The following is a 25,324-nucleotide window of genomic DNA, read 5'->3' as shown; positions in this document are numbered from 1 at the left end:
AGTGACCTAAGAATGAATTCAAGTATCAGGTGATCCACCTTTTAGAGAACCTTCTAGAAACAATGGCCTATGCTGACTTAGCTTGTGAGAACAGGTGCTGTGGAGGTGGCAGTAAAGTTTGAGTTTTACGATCCTCTTTGGTGACGTTCCTTTAGAGAACCCCCGCAAATGCCCTTTAGGAGGATAATTCCCGTCAAACACTCTGTCGGAGGACGATGAGGAAGCCGCTATATGAAGCCTCTGTGTTGGCCATAGTCTCCGTGGGCGTCTGTGGTGGGTTCATTAGACAGAGGCCGGAGGCCGTCCATCTGTCTGGGTGGACATTGACACCAGAGGCCTCTGTGTCCCACAGTTGAGGTCGCTCTCCCGGGCCTCCCACTTCGAGCTCTGCAGAGTCCACAGTGGGTTGCTTTTGCACAGGGACGGTGAACTGGAGTTAAGCGCAGATGGCCTTTTGGGGATGTCACTGTTAGCTTATTTGTGTTTGGATCCAGCCTCATTTTTTTCTGGAAAATTCCCTTGGGTGGGATTCTCACACCTCACTGAAGAAGTTTCATACCATAAATTTGTGACACAAAAAGTGTGATAAGGGATGGGACTTCCCTGGCGTTCCAGTGGTTGGGACTTCGCCTTCCAATGCAGGGGGTGCAGGTTCCATCCCTGGTTGGGGAGCTGGGGTCCCACGTGCCTCATGGCCAAAAAACCAAGGCATAGGCCAGAAACAATATTGTAACAAATTCAATAAAAGACTTTAAAAATGGTCCACATCAAAAAAAAATCTTTAAAAAATGTGATAAGGAAGAAGTAGGTAAAAACAAAAGTTATTTCCTAAAAACAAGTTTAGTTTAAATCAAAAGAATTAAAATAAAAAGAATGCGAAGGTACCTGTAAACTTCGAGGTCAAGGTTATCTGGTGCTTCGGTTGCCAAGGGTAGCAAATATTAAAGTTACTTTAAAGAGACATTGTTAGTTGTACAACATAGTTTGAGATAACTGGGCATCAGGTACCTCTGACACTGTAGGTTTGGGGGAGTCGGAGCTCTGAAGCGTCTGCTTTCAGTCCTCTCCTGTGGGTGATGTGAGTCTGGTCCACGCTGGGGCTGCCCGGAGAAGGGCTTCCCGGTCTGCAGACCGTCTTTTCCCACAGACGCAGCCTTTCCCTGGAGCCGAGCTCTGAACGGGAGCGGACCCTCCTCAGGGGCGGCTCCTTCATTCCAGCTGATTTACTTTGCCTCGTTTCCCCACCCTGTCCCCCTGTGTCCAGCATTTAACACCCCCCAGCCTGCCCCGGGACCACGTGGCAGGAAGGGTTCACGGTGAATGGGAGGGGACCCTGGTGCTGATGGACCAGAGACAGGTGTCCTGGCTCCCCGGGCAGGTGCTGCTGTTACATCCCTCTGTCCCCAAGGGCACAACCACTGCTAATTCCGCACCACACCCAGGTCGAGAGCTTTCTGCTGTGAAGGTGAGAGCGGGGGAAGGAGATTGAAATGGCACTCCCACTGCACGGAATACGAATATTCATCCGCATTTGCTCTAAATTATTCCCGGTTTTGAAATTGGCTGGTGTATCGTAGTATCAACTTGGCAAGCGTGAAGCTGCATATATATATATTTTTTTTGCGGTACGCGGGCCTCACCCGTTGCGGGCTCTGGATGTGCAGGCTCGGCGGCCATGGCTCACGGGCCCAGCCGCTCTGCGGCATGTGGGATCTTCCCGGACCGGGGCACGAACCCGTGTCCCCTGCATCGGCAGGCGGACTCTCAACCACTGTGCCACCAGGGAAACCCTGCTCTTAACTATTGACCTTGAACGGAAGTACACTGGTTTACACTGATGGATTTTTCTCATATTTTCTTAGAAATTTGTGGAGTTTGTGTTTTTAGAACTCAGCAAACACATTAATATTTTTCTTTTGATCTGAGACCATTGGGCCTTTCTTTTCAAGAAAAATCTCTGACATTGAATAAAAAAGCCAAAAAAAAAAAAAAAGGGAGAAGACGGAAAAGAAGAAGAAGAAGAAGAAAAGTCTAGATGCCGGTGGTTCTTGGAACTATTTTGAGATTTCTGGAAACAGAATTATAAAGGATATCTGACAGAAACAACTTCCTGGAGATTTCCGAGACCTGGCTTTTTAGTGACCAGTGAATAAGAAAAGAAACGTGGTTACAAAGTGCTTTCTGATACCCGTCGTCCCCTTTCTCATTCGCAGCCCGAGTCTTATGGCCACCGTCCTGCTCGTCATTGCAGAGCGACCCCCTGGCAGCGTTGGGGTCTCTGTGGGTCACAGCGTGGCCGGCATACGAGTGCACAGGGGTCCACAATGTCGAGGAGACAGACCCCTGCCCCTCGACGGGGGTTATTATTAATATCGCGGTTATGGCGAGTTTCCAGAGCCCTTGTTCTCTCCCTGCGAATACCCTGGGCTTTCACTCTGGACACATAGCGACCACTGGCCTAGAAGCCTCGGCGTGCCTTACGGGCCCTCTCTCCCTGCTGGGCTGCTGTGACCAGGCGTTACCTTAGCGCTCTCTGGGCAGGCCTGGCCCTCAGGACCGCGTGACCGTCCTCTTCCCTGTGTGTGACCCAGGCCACTTGCAGGGGGCATCCTGCTGCCCTGGGCTCGGTGTGCACTCCGCTGAGCCCTGCATGGAGAGAGCTCAGGCTCCCAGCACTGCATTTCTGGAAATTCCGAGGAAGGCGTAAACCACACATGTGGTCAGCAGGGCTGTCGCCCCTGAAAGTACCGAGGTTTTCAAGCAGAATTTCTGCGAGGCCGGAGGGTGCTTGTCACCTCCCGTCGGTGCAGTACCGCCCTCTCTGAAGTGCTCTGTGTACTTTAATTTTATTAAAACACATGATGTAAAACCTGACGGCGGTGGGGCCCGCAGCCCAGCCGCAGTACCTCTGATGCTACTGGTGTGGCCAGGCAGGCAGCTGGCCGTGGATCTCCACGAGGGGCAAAGATGGGGTCGGGAGGGCGAGGTCTTGGCCTCTGCACCTCGCAAGCTCCCAGGGGTCGGGGGACCATGGAACCAGCGGTAAGGGGCCAGGCCAGGAGGGCTCCACCTGCCTCTGAAACAGGGCGGTCGGGTCAGATGAACACGAGGAGTTCCTTCCCTCCGAAGAGTCTTCTGATCGTAAACGTGTGCTCCCCGCAAAGCCTTTACTCATACTTGGAGAGCCAGGAGGTGGGCTGGAAGCTTCGTCACTGGCCGTTTTCCTCAGGCTTCGGACGACACTGCCTTTGAAGGAGGCAGAGCACCTGGACGCTCCCACGTAGCGCCACCTGGAGGCTTTGTTAACCCACAGCGCGCTGAGGGCCAGGGTTCGGCTTGGTTGCTGGAAATCAGTTAACCTGCCATCATTTTCTTCAATGAAACAGGTGTTTCCATGAGAGGAGTCTATGCAGGGTGTGTGGCACGTGTGCATAGGTACACATGCATGTGTGTGTGTGGGCACGCACCTGCGTGTATGGGTGTGTATGTGTGTCTCGTGCGTGTACCTATGTACACGTGTGCGCGCGCCCGTGTCTTCTGCCTGGTCCTCTCGGGGGTCTGTGTCCCTGCTTCCTGCCATGTCTCATCAGCCTCCTTTCGCCCACAGGCCGGCTCGGAAGTGCCCTTTGCATGTGTGGTTCCAGGACGTTTTAACCTTGCCGGCGCTTGTCCCTTGCGGAAACCCTACCCCAGTCTTGTTGACCTTAACTCCTTCATGCTGTTCTAACAGGTCTGATGTTAGAAGCGCCTTCGTTATAGACCGAAGCAGACACAGTGAGAGGCAGCGCCAGTGCTCTCACGTTCAAGCCAGGGTCAGGAACACAACAGAACTTTTTGAAATGTTCGTGAAAAAAGTCTTTTCTCTGTTCTCTTTAGCAACCCTGCATCCTCCAAGGTTAGTTCATCGGAGGCGCTGGGGCAGGCACAGCGCGGCCTCAGTCAGTCTGCCCTGTGAAGGTCTGTAGCCAGACTTCACACAAAAGGACCCTGGGATCGCTTGCACGGGGACCTGGGGGGATGCGTTGATGACGCTGTGGCGATCAGTTGTCATAGAGCTGCTTCTGATCAGTTGTTCCCCGGATAAATGTTGTAAGAAACGTTGGAATGCTTTTATATGTTCTTGCAGTCAGCTGTACTTTATCTTACTCTTTTTCCTTTAGGACTTGGCCACCCCGATTATGTACCCTGGCTTTTCCTGTTCTAATTTGTTTCTGTCTTGATGCGTTTACAATGATAATACTTACAATGAAAACTCAGTTTCTTTCTCCTCGGCTCTAAGATGCTCCCTCTGGTCAAGGGACGGTTTGGACCCTTGCCGTGGCTCTGCCTGAGCTGGGCCGCTGCAGGTGGGTGGACGGGGAGCCTTCCTTGGAGTCCCGCTGGTCCTGTATCAGAGCACAGCCTTCTGTATCATTTATGCCAAAGAACACTGCAGCACAGAATTCCTCATTTTCCTCGGAGGCTGCCCTTCAAAATTACGGGTGGGTACAGTATTCCAACTTTTGAAACACAGGGTCTGCCTTCATTCGATGCCAATAAAACTAAAGGCCTGTCGCCCTCGGGCTATCGTTTCTGCAGCCACTACTAAGGGAGAGCTGGCTTCCTCGTCAGCTTTGTTTGTTCAGACCCCAGCCTTGTCTGAGCAGCCCCCGTGCTGGCCACGGGGACCCAGCAATGAGAACTGTGTCCCCAGAGAGTTGACACCACCGTGCTCAAAACCATCACCATGTAGTCGCCCTGCTAGGTCCAGGGTCAGTAGGTCTGTTGACCTGAAAAATACCCAGTGTGGCCCTTTATTGTACGTTTCATAATGGGACTCTGAAATAATTCCATATCCGCAAGGGTTTCTGCCTCAGTAAGAAGCTTGCTGAGTGGCTCTGTCTCTGGGGTGAGGACTCACACAGGAAGAGTTAAAGGACACGCGATCCACTTTCTTCTGGGTAATGTTTCCATGTCATCCTGTGTGTGATGGACAGAGGACCCCACAAGAAGAGCTCCCGGGCTCAGGGGCAGTCAGGGTCGGGACCGCCTGTAAACATCAGTGCTCCATGACCTTGTTCTGGCTGGGCCTCCTCGGGGCCTTTTAACTCTTCTTCTCCAAAATTCTTCTGCATAAAATGTGCAGCAAATCTGTCTCTTCCAATAATTGCTTAAACCTGTTGTGAGTGATGTTAGCAAAGTAGGAAATGATTTGCTTCCTGTTTAAATGAAAACCATCATTAGAAACAACCACTATAAAACATGGCCGTTTATTTCTAGTTGAGAGCAAGCAGTGCATCTCGATAGTTTCCGTGACTGACGTATCTTGACGCATAGACACGTTTTGTGATCCCCTTGGAAAAGGAATCTCTTTCACTTTGCAGTTGAGAGAAAACAATTAACAACTAGGTAAATAAATTGCTTACAAAACTCATTATTACTAACAAAAAACTCATCCCAAAATTTTTATTAAAAACCTGTTGTTAGCAATGCCTTGCTAAACACAGGGAAGAAATTATTTGTAAAGTCTCTGCTCTTTCAGATAACAACAACTTTCTAAAAAATACGATCAAATTTGCATCAAAGCAAAAGTTTTTCTTTGGTCTAGTAAAATGATTGAAATCCTTGATTAGAAGGAGCTTAATGCTTTGATTTAATTAAAATATTATAATTTTCAGTTAAGCTGGATTTTCCTATGAGGTAAAAATTGGTCATACTTTAAAAATTACTATGAACCAAAAAGTTACGTGATACCACTTCATACCCACTAGGATGGCTATCACAATTAAAAATGAAAAACACAGAAAATCATTATTGGTGGGAATGTGGATACATTGGAACGCTTGTCCATTTTGGGGCAGGAATGTAAAATGGTTCATACACTGTGAAAAACAGTTTGGTGTTTTCTCTATGAATTGGACACAGAATTATCATAGGACCGAGAAATTCCCCTCCAGGTATATATATCCATAAGACTTGAAAACGGAGGTTCAAACAAAAGTCTGTACGTGAGTGCCCGGAGCAGCGTTACTCATAATCACCAAAAGGTGGAAAGAGCCCAAATGTCCATCAGTACTAGAGCAGATACACACGCTGCGGTGTGTCCGTACGATGGACATTCCTCAGCCCTAAGGAGGAAAGAAATGCTGGCACAGGTAACGCCGTGGATGGACATTGAAAACACACTGTCACACGCTTTGACTCCTTTTATATGAAATGTCCAAAACAGGCAAATGCACAGGGACGGAGAGCAGAGTGCTGTCGCCGGGGAGGGAGGGCGATCGGCTTCCCTGTGGAGATGAGAATGTCCTGCAGCCAGGTAGAAGCGGTGGTTACACAACATTTCGGATGCACTAAACGCCACTGAATTGTACACTTTTATGTTTTGTGTAGTGGCCCCACAGTAAGGGCAAATTATCGTGCCCACGTTTTGAGGCTTTAATTCTCAAACAGTTAAAAATAAATTGTCCAGAGTAAAATCTCAACAAGGCCCCTGAACAGTTAAGCACCTGCTTAATTTTTTTTTTTTTTTTTGCGGTACGCGGGCCTCTCACCGTTGTGGTTTCTCCCGTTGTGGAGCACAGTCTCCGGACGCGCAGGCTCAGCGGCCATGGCTCACGGGCCCAGCCGCTCCGCGGCATGTGGGATCTTCCCGGACCGGGGCACGAACCCGTGTCTCCTGCATCGGCAGGCGGACTCTCCACCACTGCGCCACCAGGGAAGCCCCCTGCTTAATTTTTAATCTCACCACAGGAAGCGTAAAGAGAGAAAATATAATTGGGGAAGAAATGTATCACCTGTAAATTCAGCTCCAAGACTGTTGAACCTTTCTGTTCCACTTAAAAGTGATGGACAAATTGGAAAAACTGAGAATAATATAGTTCTGAGGCTCTGCTTCATATTTTGATTTCTACAAAGAAGGGCATTGAATTTAGCCTCCAGAGTGTATCTGTGAACCACATATGGTTTACAGCGATGTTAAGGGCACAGGGGAGCGTTCCAGCCGCTCAGGATGAGCTGTCCCGGACCACGGCTGGGGGACACAGCACAAGGGCGTGTTAACGACAGTGCGCTGTACATGCAGAAACTTTCTGAAAGGGTCAGCCTCGTGTTAAGTGCCCTAACCAGAATAAAATAAAAAACAAAGTAGAAAGAACACTAGGAGATGTTACTAATTGGGGGCGAACTCCCTAGCGTGTTTCTGTATTTCCGTAGGATGGATGTTTTGGACGCTCTTGGACCTCTTCTCAGGAGCGAGGGCCCTGCCCCTGACTCACGCTTTCCGGGATCGGGGAGTAACAGGCAGTTGGTGTGAGGCACAGAGCGCTCCTGCCCAGTCGGCGGCTACAGACTTGCTCTCAGGGATGCTTGACACGGGCCCTGCAGTTCCTGCTGCAAAGTCTTCCTGGTTTCCTGTGGCTGAGTCCTCAGCCACGTGCCAGACGTAAACCTGAACGTGCCGTCCGTGTGAGAGGTTTGAGAGCTCTCCCGCCAGTGGCAAATGTGGAGTCTTTTCCAGAAGACTGGAGCCCGGAACGGGGCCCGTAGGTGGTCTGGGAAATGTCTGCGTTTTTGGCGTGTTCCACAATAGTTCAAATGTTAGAAGTAATTTGTAACCCCGTCTGTACCCTCGTGGGGACCTCGCAAGCTGAGAACTCATGTCACTTTTCCTTTTAGACACAGTCAAACCACAGGTTATGCTAAAAAAATGAGGACAGAAGTCCAGCAGAGCAGTGATTTCTCCTCAGCTAAAACACAGGCTACATTAAAACCACACGTTGCCGAGTGCTGGCAAAAATGCAGATCAAGGCGTGAGGCCTGAGCCTGCCTGGACGCGTTCCGCCTGACGCGCAGGCCCATCTTGCGGGGGGCGGCGGCCACGGGGCTTCCACAGGGTCCAAGATAAGGGTTTCCGGCAGCAGAGTCAGTATTTAGACATGGCCGCTGCAGGACAGGCAGCCCCGAGCCCTGGAGCTCGCGCCCAGATGGCATTTCGTTGTCGCTAAGACATTTTACTACCAAGCGATCAGAAAGTCACCATCTAAAAATGCTGGGCAGTGGACACGTTTGAAGCGGCATCTCAGTGTCCAGAGGGCCTTCCAAATCCAGACAACTTGTAATTTAGATCTGGAAACACTTAGGAAAACTGGGGCAAGCCATTCTTTGCAACTTCTAAAATTCCAAGGGGCTACATCAGATGACGGGTCTAAAGAACTAAGGCATGTGCCTGGGGTGCCGCCCGAGGGCATGAGGCTAGCGGTGGCAGCCCTGGGGACGCGCTTCCCCACGGTGGACGCAGATTCTGCAGAACATGTTTTATTGGCCTTTGGTCGTGAGAAGAGGGGCCCCTATCGGGGGCTGGCCCACCTGTGTAACTCCTCCCGGGTCCTGAGACAAGCAGCAGGAGTGAACAGGCTCTGGTACCGCTTCAGATGGAGCAGGCTGGCGGCTCCCAGGCCCTGCCTTCCCACCATCGCAGGTCTCCACGGTGGGTCTTGGTGTCTGTTTCCTCATTCCTGCCATCCAGAGCTGGGTTAGATGGGCTTGACTGGTTCAGTCTTTCCCTTCTCTACTAGTTGATGGTGTCCCAGGGGATCTCTTCCTAAGGAACAGTAGGAACATCGTGCTTTGTATCAAATCATCATGTTGTATTTTCACGTGAATGGGTGGAAATTTGTGCTCAGCGCGAGGACTGATAAAGGTATTTGACCTTTAATCTGATTTACTGTTGGACTTGCCTCTTGAGGTGAGGAGCGCAGGAGCCTGGTATCACTCTGACATCCTAAGAAACTCAGATGCAGAGGAAAGAGGCTGCCGGGTGGACAAGGGTGGACCACAGATGGGGCGGGTCCCTGGGCTGCAGCCGAGGGCAGGAAGGCACGTGCCCCCAGGGTGCCCGCCTGCCCCCCTCCCTCCAGGGCGGTGCCTTTGTGCTGAGTTTCACCGTGGCTCCTGGACCCGGTACCCACTTGGCGCATGGCCTGGCCCCTGTGCTCCGAAGGACCTCCTAGGATCTGAGAGTCTGTCTGTGACCGGCGGGGCTACTGCCCATCTTGCATTGTCTGGGAAGCAGAGTCCACATTTCTCCACAGGCAAGCGGAGTGGCCTTTCAGAGTCGCGGCTTCTGGGAGAAGAGCGTCCCTTCCCGCCGAGGCCCGGCCTCCCCACGGGGATCCTGCTTGCTGGCCGGGCGCCCGCCGGGCAGCCAGCCTCCGCGCCGGGCCCCTCTGGCCCCAGCCCCTCGCGCGGGCGGTGCCTCTGCAGTGCACCCCGCGGCCTGACTGCCGCCCTCGCCCTGTGCCTCCCCGCAGACGTGTCCAGGTGCGTGGCCGAGAGGAAGTACACCCAGGAACAAGCCCGGAAGGAGCTGCAGCAGGTGTTCGTCCCCGAGTGCAGCGACGACGGCACCTACAGCCAGGTGTGCAACCCGGGGCGGGGCGGCGGGCCTCTCACGGGGCAGGGGTCTTCCTTCCTATCTCACAGTGGTTCCTCCCGAGGGGGTCGCTGTCACAAACAGGGCGAGTCCTTCCCCGGCGCACGTGCTCTTGTCACGGCCGTGCCGTCCCCCCTCACTGCTGGGAGACGGACCGCACGGCTTCCTCTAGGCCGGCTCACGGCTGAGCCTCCAACTCCGATTCGCTGTTAGTTGCGGAGGAGAACACGCCAAGGTCACATCTGGTTTCTGGGGTCACCTCGTTAGTCAGTGGTGGCGTCTGATCACCCAGTGCTCTATCTGGAGTGTGTCAATATTGTTATTGCCAATACTATGATTTCTTATTAAGGGAAACAAATTCCTGAAATACTACGCTAACTGACATAGCTTTTGGTAGGAAAAAAAAACCACACACAAGACAGGATCTGCTGTGAGCCATCCAATAATGATGTGAGCTCTGTGTATTTTCACAACAATCATTTGACCTTTGAAAGACTCAGGAAGGAGAGAGAGAGACAGAGAGAAGCTGGAGCCGTGGGTGGTGTCCACGCTGGCTGGCGGCGGTGGGGGGAGCTGGGGCAGTGAAGGGACATCCCGCCGGCAGCCGGACCGCAGTCTCCTGTCTGTCCTGACTCCTGGGTGACTGGGTTTCCCTCTTGTTAAGATGTGGGCTCGGGCCCCATCGCAAAGATGAAGGAGTAGATACTAAACGGTTACGGGCTGGCGCCCACCGGCGTTCACTGTACAACACCTCTGGTCCCTTTTGTCCCTAAGATCCCAGGTTCCAGAGCATTCCAGGTTGTTTGCCGGGTGTTCAAACGCAAGGACTCAGGAAGCACCAGGCCTCCTGGACCTGCGTTGGAACTGAGGCTGGGCTGCAGGTGGTGGAGGGGGCCTCACGGAGGGCGGGCGCCACTCGCACTGACTGCCCCGTCCCATGCCGTCCCTCCTGCAGGTCCAGTGCCACAGCTACACGGGGTACTGCTGGTGCGTCACACCCAACGGGAGACCCATCAGCGGCACCGCCGTGGCCCACAAGACGCCCAGGTGTCCCGGTAGGTCCAACTGAATTTACGAGGTGAAACTGCTGCTGACATTATTGGCTGCTTTCTGATCATCTTACAAATGTTTGCTCATAACTGAAAAGAAATTCAGTGTAGGTGGAATTATGAGGAATGTTGGGAATGGATTTGAGTCACTGGACAAAGCCCAAAGTATTATGAAAACTTTTTTTTTTTTTTTTTTTTGCGGTACGCGGGCCTCTCACTGTTGTGGCCTCTCCCGTTGTGGAGCACAGGCTCCGGACGCGCAGGCTCAGCGACCATGGCTCACGGGCCCAGCCGCTCCACGGCATGTGGGATCCTCCTGGACTGGGGCACGAACCCGTGTCCCCTGCATCGGCAGGCGGACTCCCAGCCACTGAGCCACCAGGGAAGCCCGAAAACTTTGTTTCTAAGAGAGCTTAGGAATGGAGGATCTGGGTCTGAACCACAGTAGGTTATGGCAATTCGGGGCTCTTAATGGTTAGAAATAACCACAGGGACCGTGGTCATCAGTGGAAAAGACCAAATGCTTTCATTGGCCGAGAAAAGCAAACATTTCTGCGTTTGTATGTATATATTTGCAAAGAAAAAGTGGCTCATTCCTCACAGGTCCCTTTCCAGATGGTTTATTTGTGTTATTTTATTACTCATAAGAGGGCCTCATGTACTGAAGGTAATAATATTGGCAGGAGAAGAATCTATAAAATGGTCTGTTTTCCATTAATATTTTACCAAAAATGTTATAAAAGATTCAGATCATTTTTATTTGAAAATGGTCTGCAGCTTGAGTTTTGATTAATTGGTGAGGGAGACCTATCAGACCATTTATGGAGAAATTTCATGATCTTTGTGTCACAATCACTAGATTAAGCTTACTAGGGAAAAACATACTGTTATGTAACAATACAAAACATCTTCCTGAATTTTCATGCAAAATATTGAAACGTGTATTGACAGTTTACTTTTAGACCCCTTTTCTGTTTCAAGAACAGGCATCTTATAATTAGAAATTCTGTTCGTGATTCAGACATTTATACCAGGAGCCAAGGCACAGGTCAGAACTCATAACTGCCTCAGAATGATGATGTACGTACGTAATTAGCAGTAACACAAAACCTAATTTTAAGTGACTGGTCATCACTTAAAAGCCAGGGGGTGTGCATAATGTGGAATTAAAATATACTTATTTTTAAAACTGTTTTGTCATCCAAGATCTAAAAATTGCTGTAAATATATTTTTAGTGAGCTTACATTTGCACCTAATAATTCTTTTACAAACCCATGGAGTAAATGAAAGAGAAACAAATTAGCATAATGAGTTGGCCTCTGTGTGTGTCCCTCACTCTGAAAGTTACTTGCAAATGCTTATTTCAACCAAGTAACAGCATTTTGAGTCAATCTGAGCCTTATTTTACGAAGGAGACAGCAGAGGAGATACCTATTTCCATGATTTTAGTGACACCTTTTGAGAAATTAAGTAGTGTCTGAAAGAACTTTCTTAGAAAACCATGAGCAAAGTTGGCTGGATTTCTTATAACTTCCCTGTAACACTTCGTTTCTAGAATCAAACCACTGCACTGTTCACTCACATTATTTTTTCCAACCAGGTAGCAGCAATATTTTGCTGTATAGAAATGCTCCATTTTTTTCACTGCCCATGTGGATTTTTTTGTTTCAAGTGATGGGTTATGGAAGGAAGAGTATTCTTCCCCTTTGCTTAGAATCTGGTGTTTATTGCATGGAAAATGCCAGCGGGGGTGGGGAGGGCGTGTCTCTGAGGACACTTGTGGTGTGGGCAGGGCAGGCTCCCTCCCAGACCGAGACCGGGCTCCCTGTAGGAGTGCCTCCCTTTTCACCCCTGTGGCTTGCTTTTGCAGCTTGGCCAGAGTTATGGGAAAATTCTGTGAATCCCCAGCTGTATTCATGCTTTTATTCTGCAGAGATATGGGTGGGGGAGAGCAGGTGCCTGTGCTCGGAACACGTGTGGAAACTGTGGCTTGCAGGGCGTTGTTGAGAGAATCTTGGTATTTAAAGGGAGAGTGTTGGGAGAACTGAGTGCACGGCACACACAGTGTTTATGATAGACTTTTGTAACACAATGTAACGTAACTTCTTCCCAGATATTGACACACCCTCCCCAATCTCGTGCAAGAGTGTGGCAATGAGCATCACCTTGGAGAGATTGTGGTTGATAACGTGCATGTCAGCTGGTCAGTTTCCATCTGCAAACCCCCAGGGGCATCCTCCTCCCTTCCCTGGGACCCTGGCTGACACCTGCTGGGGCTGATAGCTTTGTCTATGGGAGTGATTTCCATCTAGCTTATTACAAATGATTAACATCAGCAGTCAGCAGTGGTCTTTGGCTCCTGGGTCGCACGGAGCTGACCATACAAGCACATTCTATAGAAATTTGAAAATCAGAAAAAGATATTAAAACTTAGCAATAAACAGTAACAGTCACTTAGAATGCATGTGTGTGTTTATTATGAACTGGTGCAGACACACGTTGCAACAGCCCCTGGGGAGCGCGGGGGACGTCCGCTCACAGCTGATTTCAGTGGAACAGAGGGGGCCCCAGCATCCACGTCCCCCCGCCCACTCCTCCCAGAAAGACCTTCAAAGGGAAGGATTCTTTTATTTCACAGTCACGTGTTTTTAAGCCATTAACGCAAAGCACCACACTCCTGTGGATCAGTGAGAAGAATGGGATAATGAGGCCATCTAGCAGAAAAAGACGATCTTGAACAGGCAGCATTTTATAAGTGAGGAAATCCTAGGGACCAGGGCACATAGGAAGAGGCGCTTGTGCTCATCGGTAGCAGGGACATGCAAACCAGCCTCCCAGGGAGACTCCCTGACACCCAGGGGAGGGGCAGCAGCGGTGAACCCCGGGGGGCCCCCGACGTGCCATCCGCTTGCCCCTGCAGACGGGCCCGCTTTGGAGCGGGAGGCGTGTGAGAGAGTGTGCATGGCATGCTGGTGGTGATGACCAGATCCTGGAAGTCAACGAGCGTCCACTGGTGTCTGAGGGAGAGATCACGTGCTCGCCTGGCCCACGGGCAGGACAGGAACGGCGAGAACACAGAGGAGCTGCTGCAGCGAAACGCGGCTCCAGCGAGTGTGTCTGCGTGAGGGGGCGGAGCCCGGAACTCCGCAGCCCGTTTAAAATTCAAAAACCAGGCAAAACTCAGCTTCAGCTTCAGACTCTCAGGGCGGCGGTGAGGTGTGGAAGGGGGAGAACTTTGTGACGGGAGAGAGGGCGGGGCCTGGGGGCTCCTCCCCCTGCCGGGGCACTGTTTCCCTGGACCTAGTGTGATAAAGTCACTGGGCTGTGCGTTTGTGTTGGTGCACGTCGTGTGTGAGTGTGGTGTTTCACAGGTTCAGAACGTTAAAGTTGCAAAGCCCATGGAAGGGGTAACACACTGATTTAAATTCTCCCCGAGGTTATAAGTTATCTGACATCCTTTCCCGAGGATTTTGACAGAGGGAAGGTGTTGGATGTCTAGGAAGCGGCAGAAGGGGAGGTGGGGTCAGGACGGCCGCTTCCCTGCAGGGGAGGGATGGCAGGAAAGAGACTGTAGGAGGGTTTGGGGAAGACCGGTGTCAGGGTCAGCATCTGCCAGGGGATGTGTGGGACGAGCGGGGAGAGCAGGCTGGGAGCCCATGTCAGGGCCGACGGTGGCCGGGCTCACGCTCACGGGGCTGTCGTGTGTCAGCGTCACGCCCCCGAGGTAGACGTGGTCTCACCTTCTATTTACAGGTGAGAGCCTGACCCGAGGCCCCTGTGCATGTAAGTGACGGGGCTGGGATTTAAATCTATGCTTTTGTCTCCATTGCCCACATTTTCTGCCACATACCATAATGTGACTTCATGGGCCTTGAATTCCTTATTTATAAGAAATAATGAATTGGAATATGTGTAGCTCCCAGCTCTGAGCTCCATGACCACGGGGCCGTGTTGTCCAGGCGCCAGCGAGGTGCCTGAATGACAAGGAGCGCCACTCCCCACCCTCTGCAGTGACTCCTCGGTGACCCTGGAGCCCACCACCTGCTTTACTCAGCTTCCACCAAGTCAGCGCACTTCCTGGACCACTTGCTCGGGGGCTGACAGGTAATCGCACAGATTTTCACAACGAGGGGAGGATCTGCCTTGTCTGTCCTTCCGGCCACGGACTCGGACTCGTGACTCTCAGTGGAGCTCAAGCCTTAGGGGGCAGGGAGCTTCGGTCAGAAATCGGCCCCTTTGGCCCCTGTTGGCCCCTGCTTCCTGGTGACGGGATCATTCCCACATGGCGAGGACCCTGAGAATGGGATCAAAGCCGTCCCTTTAGTGAGCAGCAGCGGCCAGGCCCCATGACGCTCATCCTCGTGGCTGCTTCACCTTCCCTCCCCAGAAACCCACCCGTCATTTCTCGCTAACGAGCATCTCCACCAGCAGCGCTTACCAAACCTTTGCCGGGCCAGGCGCCCACAGCCGGACACACCCGTCGAGGACCTGGGAGTTCCCTGCGGAAGCCGCGGGCCCCCAGAGAGGGGCGACTCACCATCCAGAGAACGCAGGGAGGCATCTGGAGGAGACAGTTCCCAAAGAAGAGGGCAGAACTGTCTCCTTCCACTGCTTCGTCTCAAGGGGCCCTGGGTCTGCTCTTCCCTTTAGCAAGTCCGGTGCGGGGGTGAGCAGGGGCTGGAAGGCCTTTCCCTCTTCTGGGGAAGCAGCAGCATGTTGCCCTGAGACATTATTCAGCACCAAACAGCTGCTCTTTGAGCTAAATCCACTCCCAGCCCTGCCCTGCCTGAAAGCAGGCGTTCCTGGAGATTATACCCCCAGCCCTGCTGGTCTAGACCCCGGGTCTGCTGCGGGGAGGGGGCTCTTCACTTGCACCAGGGATGCCCAGGAGGGTCTTCCCTCCGTCTGTCTTGCTGCTGAGGGGCCGGATCCGCAGGTCTCCATCCGGGCACAGCTGATTTATATTTATTCTGCAGGGATTTTCTCTTGTTCTTCTTTCTAAAGATTTGAAGACTGACATTGCTGGGGGCGGGAGGAGAGCTTAAAAACAAAGGACTTTTTTCCGAGGGAGGATTTCTGTCGCTGGCCCATTCTCGATGAATTGGAAAGAGCTTCGGGGTTTTAATCTCATCTCCCTCTGTTACCGTGTACCCTAGCCAAGAGTTCATTCCTGGCGTGAGTACAAAGCAGTCGAAGACATTGTAAGCCGAGCCTCCATGCAGGAACCCTTAATATTACGATATCCAAAGGATCTTCATATGTAACTCAGCTTGAGGTATGCGTTTGAAGTAAGCTGCAGACCTCGGGTTATAGAAGAGACGAGCGACACCCACAACTGCGGCTTGAGATTCTGCCCGCACCTCCACGCACCCCTCTTTAAACCAAGGCCAGTCGTAAGGACAACATTTCCGGGGAAGGAGTGGAAATCTTGTTCAACCGGCCGTGGCCACATCAAGTGTTTGAGGAGTTCCTTCTCAAAGTGTAGAATACGATCTGCTCTTTGACTTTAATGATGGAAAGCTTTGCAGGAATGAGCAAATCGGTGGTCATTTCTGGGAGTTTACTCAGCTCATGCATTCTGATGACAGCTTCTTGGACCAACTTCTAAATTGGGGTTTTGGAAGACCTGCTTATAAATGACAGAGAAGCTTGGATTAGACTGAATCACTTTTCTATATGTTATTTGCATTAATTGAACGATGATCTTTGCATTTTCCTACCATGCCTAAAGTTTTGGCCTCTACCTGAAATGGTGGAACTCCGTGTTTGTATGACTATCCTTATGATTTCTGAAAATTTTCACTTTATAAAGAGAAGCTGTTTTTTTCACCAGTGAATTTCCCTGGTAATAAGTTAAGGGTCCTCCAGAACTGAGGAACTTGAAAGAAACATCCAGAACGACTGAATTCCCAAATATTGAAATCAGCAACACAGCTGTGCCTCTGAAGTACCTCTTTATGAGAATTATTCAAACGCACGTTCAGAGTCTTTTGCTTGATGGGAAAGGTTACAGGTCAGAGGGAACATTTTTTTCCCGTCAAAATGGTTTTTTCTTCAGGCTTAACAATTCTCTCCCTGAAAACGGTATTTGTTAAAATAAAACATTTGAGTACCTATTGGCGAGGAAATGTGAAAACAAACAACCGTAACAAGACGTAGAAAACGCACTGAACGGAGCCCGCGTTTCAGATGGAGGTGAGCCCCGGGGGACGGGTCAGCTTTGCTGCCAGCCTTCAGTGCAAACTTCTCTAATGAAGTGATTTTTCAGAGAAAAATATACATTATATTACTGTCTAACACCTACTGTTATGACGATTTTTGAAGTATTGAGGAAATTCATTTTACATCCATGATGAGAAAAAATAGTCATTTGATACAGCCAACACGGGATATGTAAAATTTCTGATAAAAGTTCCACACTGTGGAAATTTCAGAAGGTGTTTAATTGACACTGAAAGATTTTTAAAAATTAAGTCAAATATTCAAGGAAGAGACCACGAGGTGCGGTTACTGTGCTAAACAAGACTTAGAAGCCTGTTTGGAATCAGTGTTAAGGACCCCTGATGACCCCGTCTGACCAGCAGCAGCCAGGAGCCAGGTTCTCCCTCGGCCCTTGCCTGGCTGTGGTGCGGGGGCGTGTCTGCGCCCGGAGCCACAGCTGTCTGTCTGTCTGTCTGTCTTTTCCTTTTCAGTTTGGACTTCTTTTGAATTATTTATCTACCTGATGGGCAACATTTTGGTGTTGTTCGTTTTCCTTTCTGGAAAGAAGTACTTTCTGGTGTCTGATAGTTGATTTACATTATCATCTGCTCTGTTATTGTACTCCATGATACATTTAATTTGGTGGCTGCTTTATAGCCGCATCTTTCATGACTTTAAAAGGGTTCTCTTCCACACTTAAGCCATAAATAGCTTTCTTCTCATATTTTCTAATATTTAACAAAACTTCATAGAATAAATGAAAAGGTCTTTTAGAAGTAAATGGTCCCAGAACATGTAACTCTATATAAATAACAATGGCTAATCTCTTCCAGAGGTATCCCACACCTCCGCATTTAAAAACAAGTCTATGTATTTTCCTTATTTTTTTTAAACAAACAGAACAATTTTTTACGGCACCTTTTTTTTTTTTTTTTTTTTTGCGGTACACGGGCCTCTCGCTGCTGTGGCCTCTCCTGTTGCGGGGCACAGGCTCTGGACTCGCAGGCTCAGCGGCCATGGCTCACGAGCCCAGCCGCTCCACGGTATGTGGGATCTTCCCAGACCGGGGCACGAACCCGTGTCCCCTGCATCGGCAGGCGGACTCTCAACCACTGCGCCACCAGGGAAGCCCTAGGGCACCTTTTTAAATGTGCAACTGCCATGGTCAAACGTTGGGAAGATTCATGAAACTATTGACTGTGAACGACCCTGTTGCAAGAATGATAGTGATGTTTGTTTTCTCTGGCCATTGAAATACGTGAACATGCAGACATTAAAGTAAAAAATATAAAACAAAGACATGAAAGTGGACACTGATGGAAAGTAGATCCAGAAATAATCGCTCAATTTTTTAAAGCAAAATTGGTGATTTACTTATTTCTTCTCTTACCATCTTGAGAAGGGGTTTCTCAGATGTGGGACAGTCAGGGAGCTCAGCTCAGAGTGAATGAAGTCTGAACATCCCTTGTGTCTGATGCCCGTCTAGCCAGGAATCCCAGCTGTCCAAAGGCAGAATCACTAGGTAAGAAAAAAGGCGCAGGGAGAGTAAACCCAAGGTGACACCCCCTGTCCTTCGGACGGGGCGGGCCTTCTTCCAGCCCATCAGTTGTGCAGAGGCTCAGTGCGGGCAGACGAGCCGACTTTGTTTGGTTGCTGGGCCCACAGAAATATAAAAGTAGGAAAACAGGAGACATCGTGGTGGGTCTGAGGGAGCTGCTGGGGCTTGACAGACAAGACATAGACAAGTTCATAATAACGAAAAGAATACAGTAATAATACTCACGGCAGAGATCACAGGCCAAGCCCTTTTCCTTAGAGCTCTGGTGCCCAAACTTTGGTCCACAAAGGGCTTGACAACACAGATTCCTACTTCCCACCCTGGAATTTCTGATTCCATGGGTCTGGAGGGAGGCCTGAGGTCTCGCTTTTCTGACAAGTTTCCCAGTGAGGACGCTGCTGCTCCTGGGCAGAGGGGCGGCTGAGAGCCCCTGCCTGCGGTGGCCCGTCTCCGGTGTCAGCGCCTGGCCATCCCTGGGCGAGGGACACAGGGCCTGGCTCCGTCTCTCCTCCAAGTGGCCTGACCAGCCGGCTGGGGTCCTAGCTCGGTCACACCACCCGGACGTCACCTGAGCTGAGTAGGAGCGTCTGGTCCGAGCCCCTTGGGCATCTGGTGGAGGAAGATGCACTTCGGCAGGTGTGCCTGGATGCTGAGAAGGTGGGTGTGGCCGCAGGGGTCCTCCAGGGGCCGTGGGCAGAGCTTCCCCCGGGGCACCCAGGTCTCGGAAGGATGCCCGAGGCCTCCCTGGCACAGGGCTGGGTGGGCAGTCTGGAGGGGACCTGGCCTGAGAGCCCCAGCGTCGGCTCCGGAGAGGCACGCGCCTTTGCTCCTGGGCCGGCCGGCTGTGCCCCAGAGGATGCCCGTGCAGCTCAGGGGGACCACTGCCCACCCCCTGGGCCGTTCGCTCCACTGGAGGCAGAGGGACCAGGGGCCCCGGCGCCCAATGCAGATGATCCTATCTTTGCTGCCCTGTAGGTCAGGCTGCCTCACCCCCTGCCCGGCTGGGCCCACCTTCCTGGAGCCTGTCCCCCGGCCTCTGGCCTCGCAGGGCGGCCCAGGGAGGGCCCTGGTCACAGCCTGGTCACTGGAGTGTGTCCTCAAGGGTTTTGACTGCAGAGGGAAGGCCCTCTCTTATGTCGGAAGCCCTGGGTAAAAAGCTCTGGCTTTGTGGGAGGTTTCTGCCGTGGGGGAGGCTGGCGAGGATGGGAGTGAACGATGAAGGTGGCTGAGAAGTGGGCTGAGGCGCCCAAGGTCACGGGCGGTGCCTCACTTTACTCGGCCAGCGGGGTCCAGCTGGGGAGGGGCCGGGGCTGCCCTGGTGCCGTTCTGAAGGCCAATGGAATGGCCCACGTGGTGCTCGGACTTCCCAGGTTTTCAACTGCTTTGACCCAAACGTTAACTGAGTTGCATCCGCATCAACTTTGGGAAGTCAACTGTGGGACATAACGCCATACTGATTGATTAAAAGTCACCCCAACGGCTCCCACTGTACACGCTGGTTCAACTGTAGGGCCGCCCCCGGCACCGACAGAAGGGCCCTGGGCCTGGGCTGTTTTCAGGAACTCTGACTCCAACGTGGACTCGGCGCCTGGCCCTCGCATCCCCAGCACGTGTTCCAGGCAGGGCCCGTTTCTGCCTCTGCTCTGTAGTCCCTGGGCCTGTCCACAGCCAGGAGTGTGTGAGCACGTCTGAAGTCAAGCAATGCCGTCAGGAATGGCCAGGGTCGCCTTAACCTTCAGGTTACGCCCAGGCCTTCCACACGCGGGCCCCACGCACTGGTCTCTGCAGAGGCCGAGGTGAGAGGAGAGCCTGCCTGTGTCCTTGCAGACAGAGGATGTGTGTAGAAGGACACAGACATGGTGTTTACAGAGAGACACCTGGAGCCTGCTCGCTGGCTGTGCTCTAAGACCTGCCGTGCTCCTCTCACTGCCAGCCTGTGCTCTTGGCTCCCCTCTGCTGTCCTTTCCGCCTCATGGGTGTCCTCCTGCCAGCCTCCTTGGGGAGGCCACCTTGACTGCTCAGACCAAGTTAGTTCCCCTGCGGGCTAAAGGCACAGGCATGGACCCTGGGTCTGCCACTTACTGGCCAAGTGACCTTGGGCTGTTACGCGTCTCTCTGGGTCTCAGTCTCCTTATCTGTCTAATGGTATAATAGTGGCACCTACTTCAGGGTTGCTGCCATCATTAGATGACTTTAATGTATGTGCTGTGCGTAGAATGATGACCAGCACACAGAAGGAACTGTATAGACTCTGTACACAGTTGTAATATGAGTTATTTGAATAATTTCTGTTTAATGCCTACCACTCCAACGTAGATGGAACTCTTTCTTGCTGTACCCGTGAACATGTTGAATGAATGAATGAATGAGAGCAAGTGGCCACAGAGGGGCCGATGCCACGCAGGTGTCCTGCCAGTGGTTGCACATTTTAACCATTTGCTCTTGAGTGGAGACAGCATTGCTCTTTGCTGCAAGCGGCTGTTACCCTCTTGACCTATAAAATATACCTACGTGAAGAGACAGGCTACAGGAGGAATAAACGACACGCAAATACCTGAGTGTCCGGAAATATTTTAAGTGAAAATCCATTGTGGCCTCTTATGTGTTGCTCTCTCCTCTGGCTTCTTCCAGCCTGTGAGGGAGGTCCCCACACTGCCATTTTCCGGATGAGGGAACTGGGCTTTGGGCAGGTGAGGGCACCTGCCCAGGGCACAGAGCTGGTAGGTAGTGATGTTCGTTCTGTCACCCACGTTCTGCCCTCTTCGCACAACACACAGTCGCCATGCTTATCCACGTCATCCACACATGGTCCTGACCAGAAAGTACGAGGCAGAGCAGCCAGACAGCTCCTGAGAAAAGCCAGAAGTCCTTACCCTGGAGGAAGAGCCTAGAAGGATGGTGAGACCTGGTTAGTCCTTATCCTGGAGGAAGAGCCTAGAAGGATGGTGAGACCTGGTTAGTCCTCACCCTGGAAGAAGAGCCTAGAAGGATGGTGAGACCTGGTTAGTCCTCACCCTGGAGGAAGAGCCTAGAAGGATGGTGAGACCTGGTTAGTCCTCACCCTGGAGGAAGAGCCTAGAAGGATGGTGAGACCTGGTTAGTCCTCACCCTGGAGGAAGAGCCTAGAAGGATGGTGAGACCTGGTTAGTCCTCACCCTGGAGGAAGAGCCTAGAAGGATGGTGAGACCTGGTTAGTCCTCACCCTGGAAGAAGAGCCTAGAAGGATGGTGAGACCTGGTTAGTCCTCACCCTGGAGGAAGAGCCTAGAAGGATGGTGAGACCTGGTTTAGGTGCGGAGCTTTGTGGGACCTCTGCTTTCAGAGCCCAGGGTCAACAGTCTAGTGACCTAGCTCAAAGGAGCAGGGAGAGAAATGCTCGTCCAGAAGATATGGTGGACTGTAGCCTCTCTGCTTCTACTCCTTTCCTTCCTCCTTCCTCCTTCCTTCCTTTCTTTCTTTCATTCCTTCTTTCCTCCTTTCTTCTTTTCTTTCCCTCTTTCTTTCTTTCTCTTTCTTTCTTCCTTTCCTTCTTTCTTTCTTCCTTTCCTTCCTTCTTTCTTCCTTTCCTTCCTTCTTTCTTTCTTTCCTTCCTTCTTTCTTTCTTTCTTTCTTTCTTCCTTTCTTTCTCTCTTTTGTTCTTTCTTTCCCTCTCTCTTTCTTTTTCTCTCTTTCTTTCTTTCCCTCTCTTTCTTTGTTTCCTTCCTTCCTTCCTTTCTTTCCCTCTTTCTTTCTTTTTCTTTCTCTTTCTCTCCTTCTTCCTCCCTCCCTCCCTCCCTCCTTTCTTTCTTTCCTTCCTTTCTTTTTCTTTCTCTCTTTCTTTCTTTCTTTCGTTCTTTCCCTCTCTTTCTTTCTCCCTTCCTTCCTTCCTTCCTCCCTCCCTCCCTTCTCTCTCCCCCTCTGGCTGAAGCAAAGCCACGTGACATTGCGAACCTGCTCCTGGACATGAGATTCCAGAAAGGAATGGATCACGGCAGCTCGTTTAGCTGTGCTCTGAAGGACCACCGGTGTACTTGCTAAGCAGGCGCCTGCCTGCGGTGAGCTGACCCCTCTGGCTGCACACGTTGCAGCCCCTCTGCCCCTCAGTCATTTCTAAAGTACATCGAGTGCTTGTGAAAAGGGCCCCTCTTAGACCACCTACCCTTTCAGCAAACGCTGCACCCTGCTTGGCGCTGTTCTGGCAGCAAGCTGGCGTTGTGAGTGTAGCTGGATTTGAACCAAGGACTCAGGACTACAGGGCTCATTATTCTTCCCCTTGACTGTAGACGGTCTCCTCACATTGTCTTTCTGTGGTTTCCTCCACCAGAAATGCATACCTTAATTGCTAAAAAAGCCACCCTTTTAGAGTAGCGTTTAAATGGGATGAGATCTCACAAATGGAAGGAATTCAAATGTGTCCTTTGAAATAGGAATCTGAGGGGCAGAGTGTGCCTGTCTGAAGCTTCAGCCAACCAGCCCATGGTCTGCAGAGCTGTTTGCTGCCGTCCACACTCCTATTTCTAGGCTCCCTTTCTGCACTTACATCCTGGAATCTCACCTGCTCCAACTCTTGGGAGTTCTTCAGCGAATTCTTACCTCCAGAAAGACGTAATGAAAGAACAAGAGTGGCGTCGTGGTTCTGGGTTCCTGGATTCTACTTGGCCCAGTGGCACTGCTGTGTGGAAAGTGATGCTTACCTGTCTCCCGAGCCCTTGAGGACAGGGTGCTGGGGGAGGCTGGGGCAGGAAGGCATGGAGGGGCTTCTGGTCCAGAGGCAGTTGGATGAGGAAGTACACACGCTGTTGGGATTGCCCCCCACCCCACCGCGCCAGTTCTGTGCAGCAAAATATTTGGAGCAGGTTATCCAGGGACGCTTGGTTCTATGTTAAAATTATTTCTCCATCTTAGGAACAAGATGGAATTAATTTCGTGCAGGTTTATTTAAGTGAACACTGATTGGATGGGGTGTGGCTGAGGAGCAACAAGCCACGACATTGGTTGGTTCAGAGGCAGAAAGGGAGCCAAGGGAGTACATAGATGCTTTCTAAACGTTGTCTTCAGACCTCAGCCGCTAATCAAAGCGTGAACCAGCAGCTTGCAGACTTCAGGCCCTAGGTTACAAAATATTATCTTGATTCAGTTGAGAAGCTCTCTTGGGGTGGGGGCTTCTAATTTTTATTTGGGATGTTTGCATTTAGCTCAGAAGACTAAAACCTACATAGTCGTATTCAGAAATATTACTGAAATATTGTCATTTCCCAGTCAAAATAGAAAACATTTTTTGACTCACTGCAGAAACACATGATAAAAATAAACCGATGACTAAGAAACTTAAGCCCTTTAAGAAATCTGGATTTGTAGAGAGATGCTACAAAGGGAGAAATGAGCAAAGTAGGATCCTGAAAGCTTTGTCAGAAGGCCACACAACGAGCTCCCTTTATATCCCTGGGAATTCTCACCAGAAGTAAAACCCTGTGTTTTGACGCTGGAAAGCACGTAGCATTTCACTGCATGGTACCGGCCACAGCTGGGAAATAACCAATAGCTGCTTTGGGGAGCACCTCAAATATTGTGCAAATAGATGCACCAGGAAAATCTGGTCCTTTTTATCTATTGACCGAACTGCATGTCCAGATGCCTATGATTCAGGTATTTCAGACAACAGCTGGCGGGGAGGACAGGCTGTGTCTTCTGCAGAACCGCGCTCGGGCCACCTAGGGTTTACTGTTGTATCTTGCTCCTTCCTGTAACCCCTGGGCTGCGTGTAGGGGAACCCACGCCCTCAGCATCATTACTGTCAACACTTGGAGAGTATGCACAGCATCCCTGACTTACGCTGTCTGCCCCGTCCTTCAGGATTGAGTCTACAACGATCTGCTCGTACATTTCCTGCTCTAGAACCGTGATATTTCCAAGACAAGATAAACATTCTCAAACTGTCCTAAAGTTTATATCTTTAGTATAAATACAAGTCTGTATTTCAATGTGATATTCGAAATTGAAAAAACAAGCAATGAATTTCAAGTTTTATTTCATGAGATGTTTTAGCTGTGGAGTCTTGCTAGCATATGACTAGGGGAATTCTAAATGAATCCTGGATGGAATATTCTGAACTGGACGGGCAGATAAACTCCAGATTAATGCTGAACAGAATTTGCTGATTCCTTTGAGTAGGTGTGATAACGGTGAGGAAAATGTTGCTGCCATGACGGTTTCAGTCTATGGGGAAGGCAGAGCAGTGCCTCCTGTTTGTAATATAAACCTTTCAGTGTAATATAATTGTTAAAATTTTATTATAGATGAGTTAACCTTAGCGTATTTGCTGTACTCCCCTTACAAAAAGATGGTTCCTCAGTTTTCCATAAGTCAGAATTCAGCTGAAACCAGGATTTTTATTTATCTTTAGTTGAATAACTTTTTATTACTTTTTAAAAAGTTTAAAACATTTTAAAAGTTTAAAAAAAATCTAATTCACTCAAGTATCCCCACATAGTGATGTACGTTTAAAAGGTTAGTATCATATTTTTCATGCGGAGAAACCGCTATATTTTGTACCCTAGAGGCTCTCATGTACGTCACAGGCCAGGCGGCCAGAGAAATGGGAGTTAATCTTACATTTCCTAGTTTTGGGCTTGTGATTTCAGATGACAGAGTCACCCCAGGGCACTAGGTAGCTTGTGTAATTTAACTAGAAAGTGACAAAGCCCTGTGAATTAGTCAAAATGGAATAAAATGTTTGTGTAACAATTAGTGATGACCATTTGGGAGCCAAGAATAATTTTATCCCTTATTTTCCTCTTTTAGGTTCCGTAAATGAAAAGTTACCCCAACGGGAAGGCACAGGAAAAACAGGTAACTATCTTAAAATGAACTTCCTTGATATATTACTACAGCTAATCCAATCTATGCCTTAAAATAACTTCTCAAGTTAAAATGTCAATGTATATCAGTGATGGTAATGAGAGCGGAAGCTCTTTGTTAATTATTTATTCATTCAGCAAACGTTTATTCGACCCTTAGGGTTGTTGGGACCAGGCAGGTGCCGGGCACGTGACCTGCTGGGTAACCCACTCGTGTCCGCGTCAGGGCTTCTTAGACGTGGCTTGTGTTGGGACCGCCTGTGGACGG

The 25,324-nt window shown here is 50.4% G+C and overlaps 1 protein-coding gene across 2 annotated transcripts in view; it reads left to right on the top strand.

Annotated features, from left to right (window-relative positions):
- SMOC2 (SPARC related modular calcium binding 2) overlaps positions 1 to 25,324 on the top strand; it is a 155,357-nt gene that overhangs the window by 46,628 nt on the left and 83,405 nt on the right. For both annotated transcript variants that reach the window (XM_067701518.1, XM_067701519.1), the window contains exons 3-5: positions 9,291 to 9,397; positions 10,368 to 10,467; positions 25,001 to 25,048. In XM_067701518.1, coding sequence (XP_067557619.1) covers positions 9,291 to 9,397; positions 10,368 to 10,467; positions 25,001 to 25,048 — 255 coding nt within the window. The remainder of the gene's footprint in view (positions 1 to 9,290; positions 9,398 to 10,367; positions 10,468 to 25,000; positions 25,049 to 25,324) is intronic.

This window comes from Pseudorca crassidens, chromosome 13, assembly GCF_039906515.1.
Source record: "Pseudorca crassidens isolate mPseCra1 chromosome 13, mPseCra1.hap1, whole genome shotgun sequence".
NCBI classification, from domain to species: Eukaryota; Metazoa; Chordata; class Mammalia; order Artiodactyla; family Delphinidae; genus Pseudorca; species Pseudorca crassidens.
This window is presented reverse-complemented; position numbering and strand designations above follow the sequence as displayed.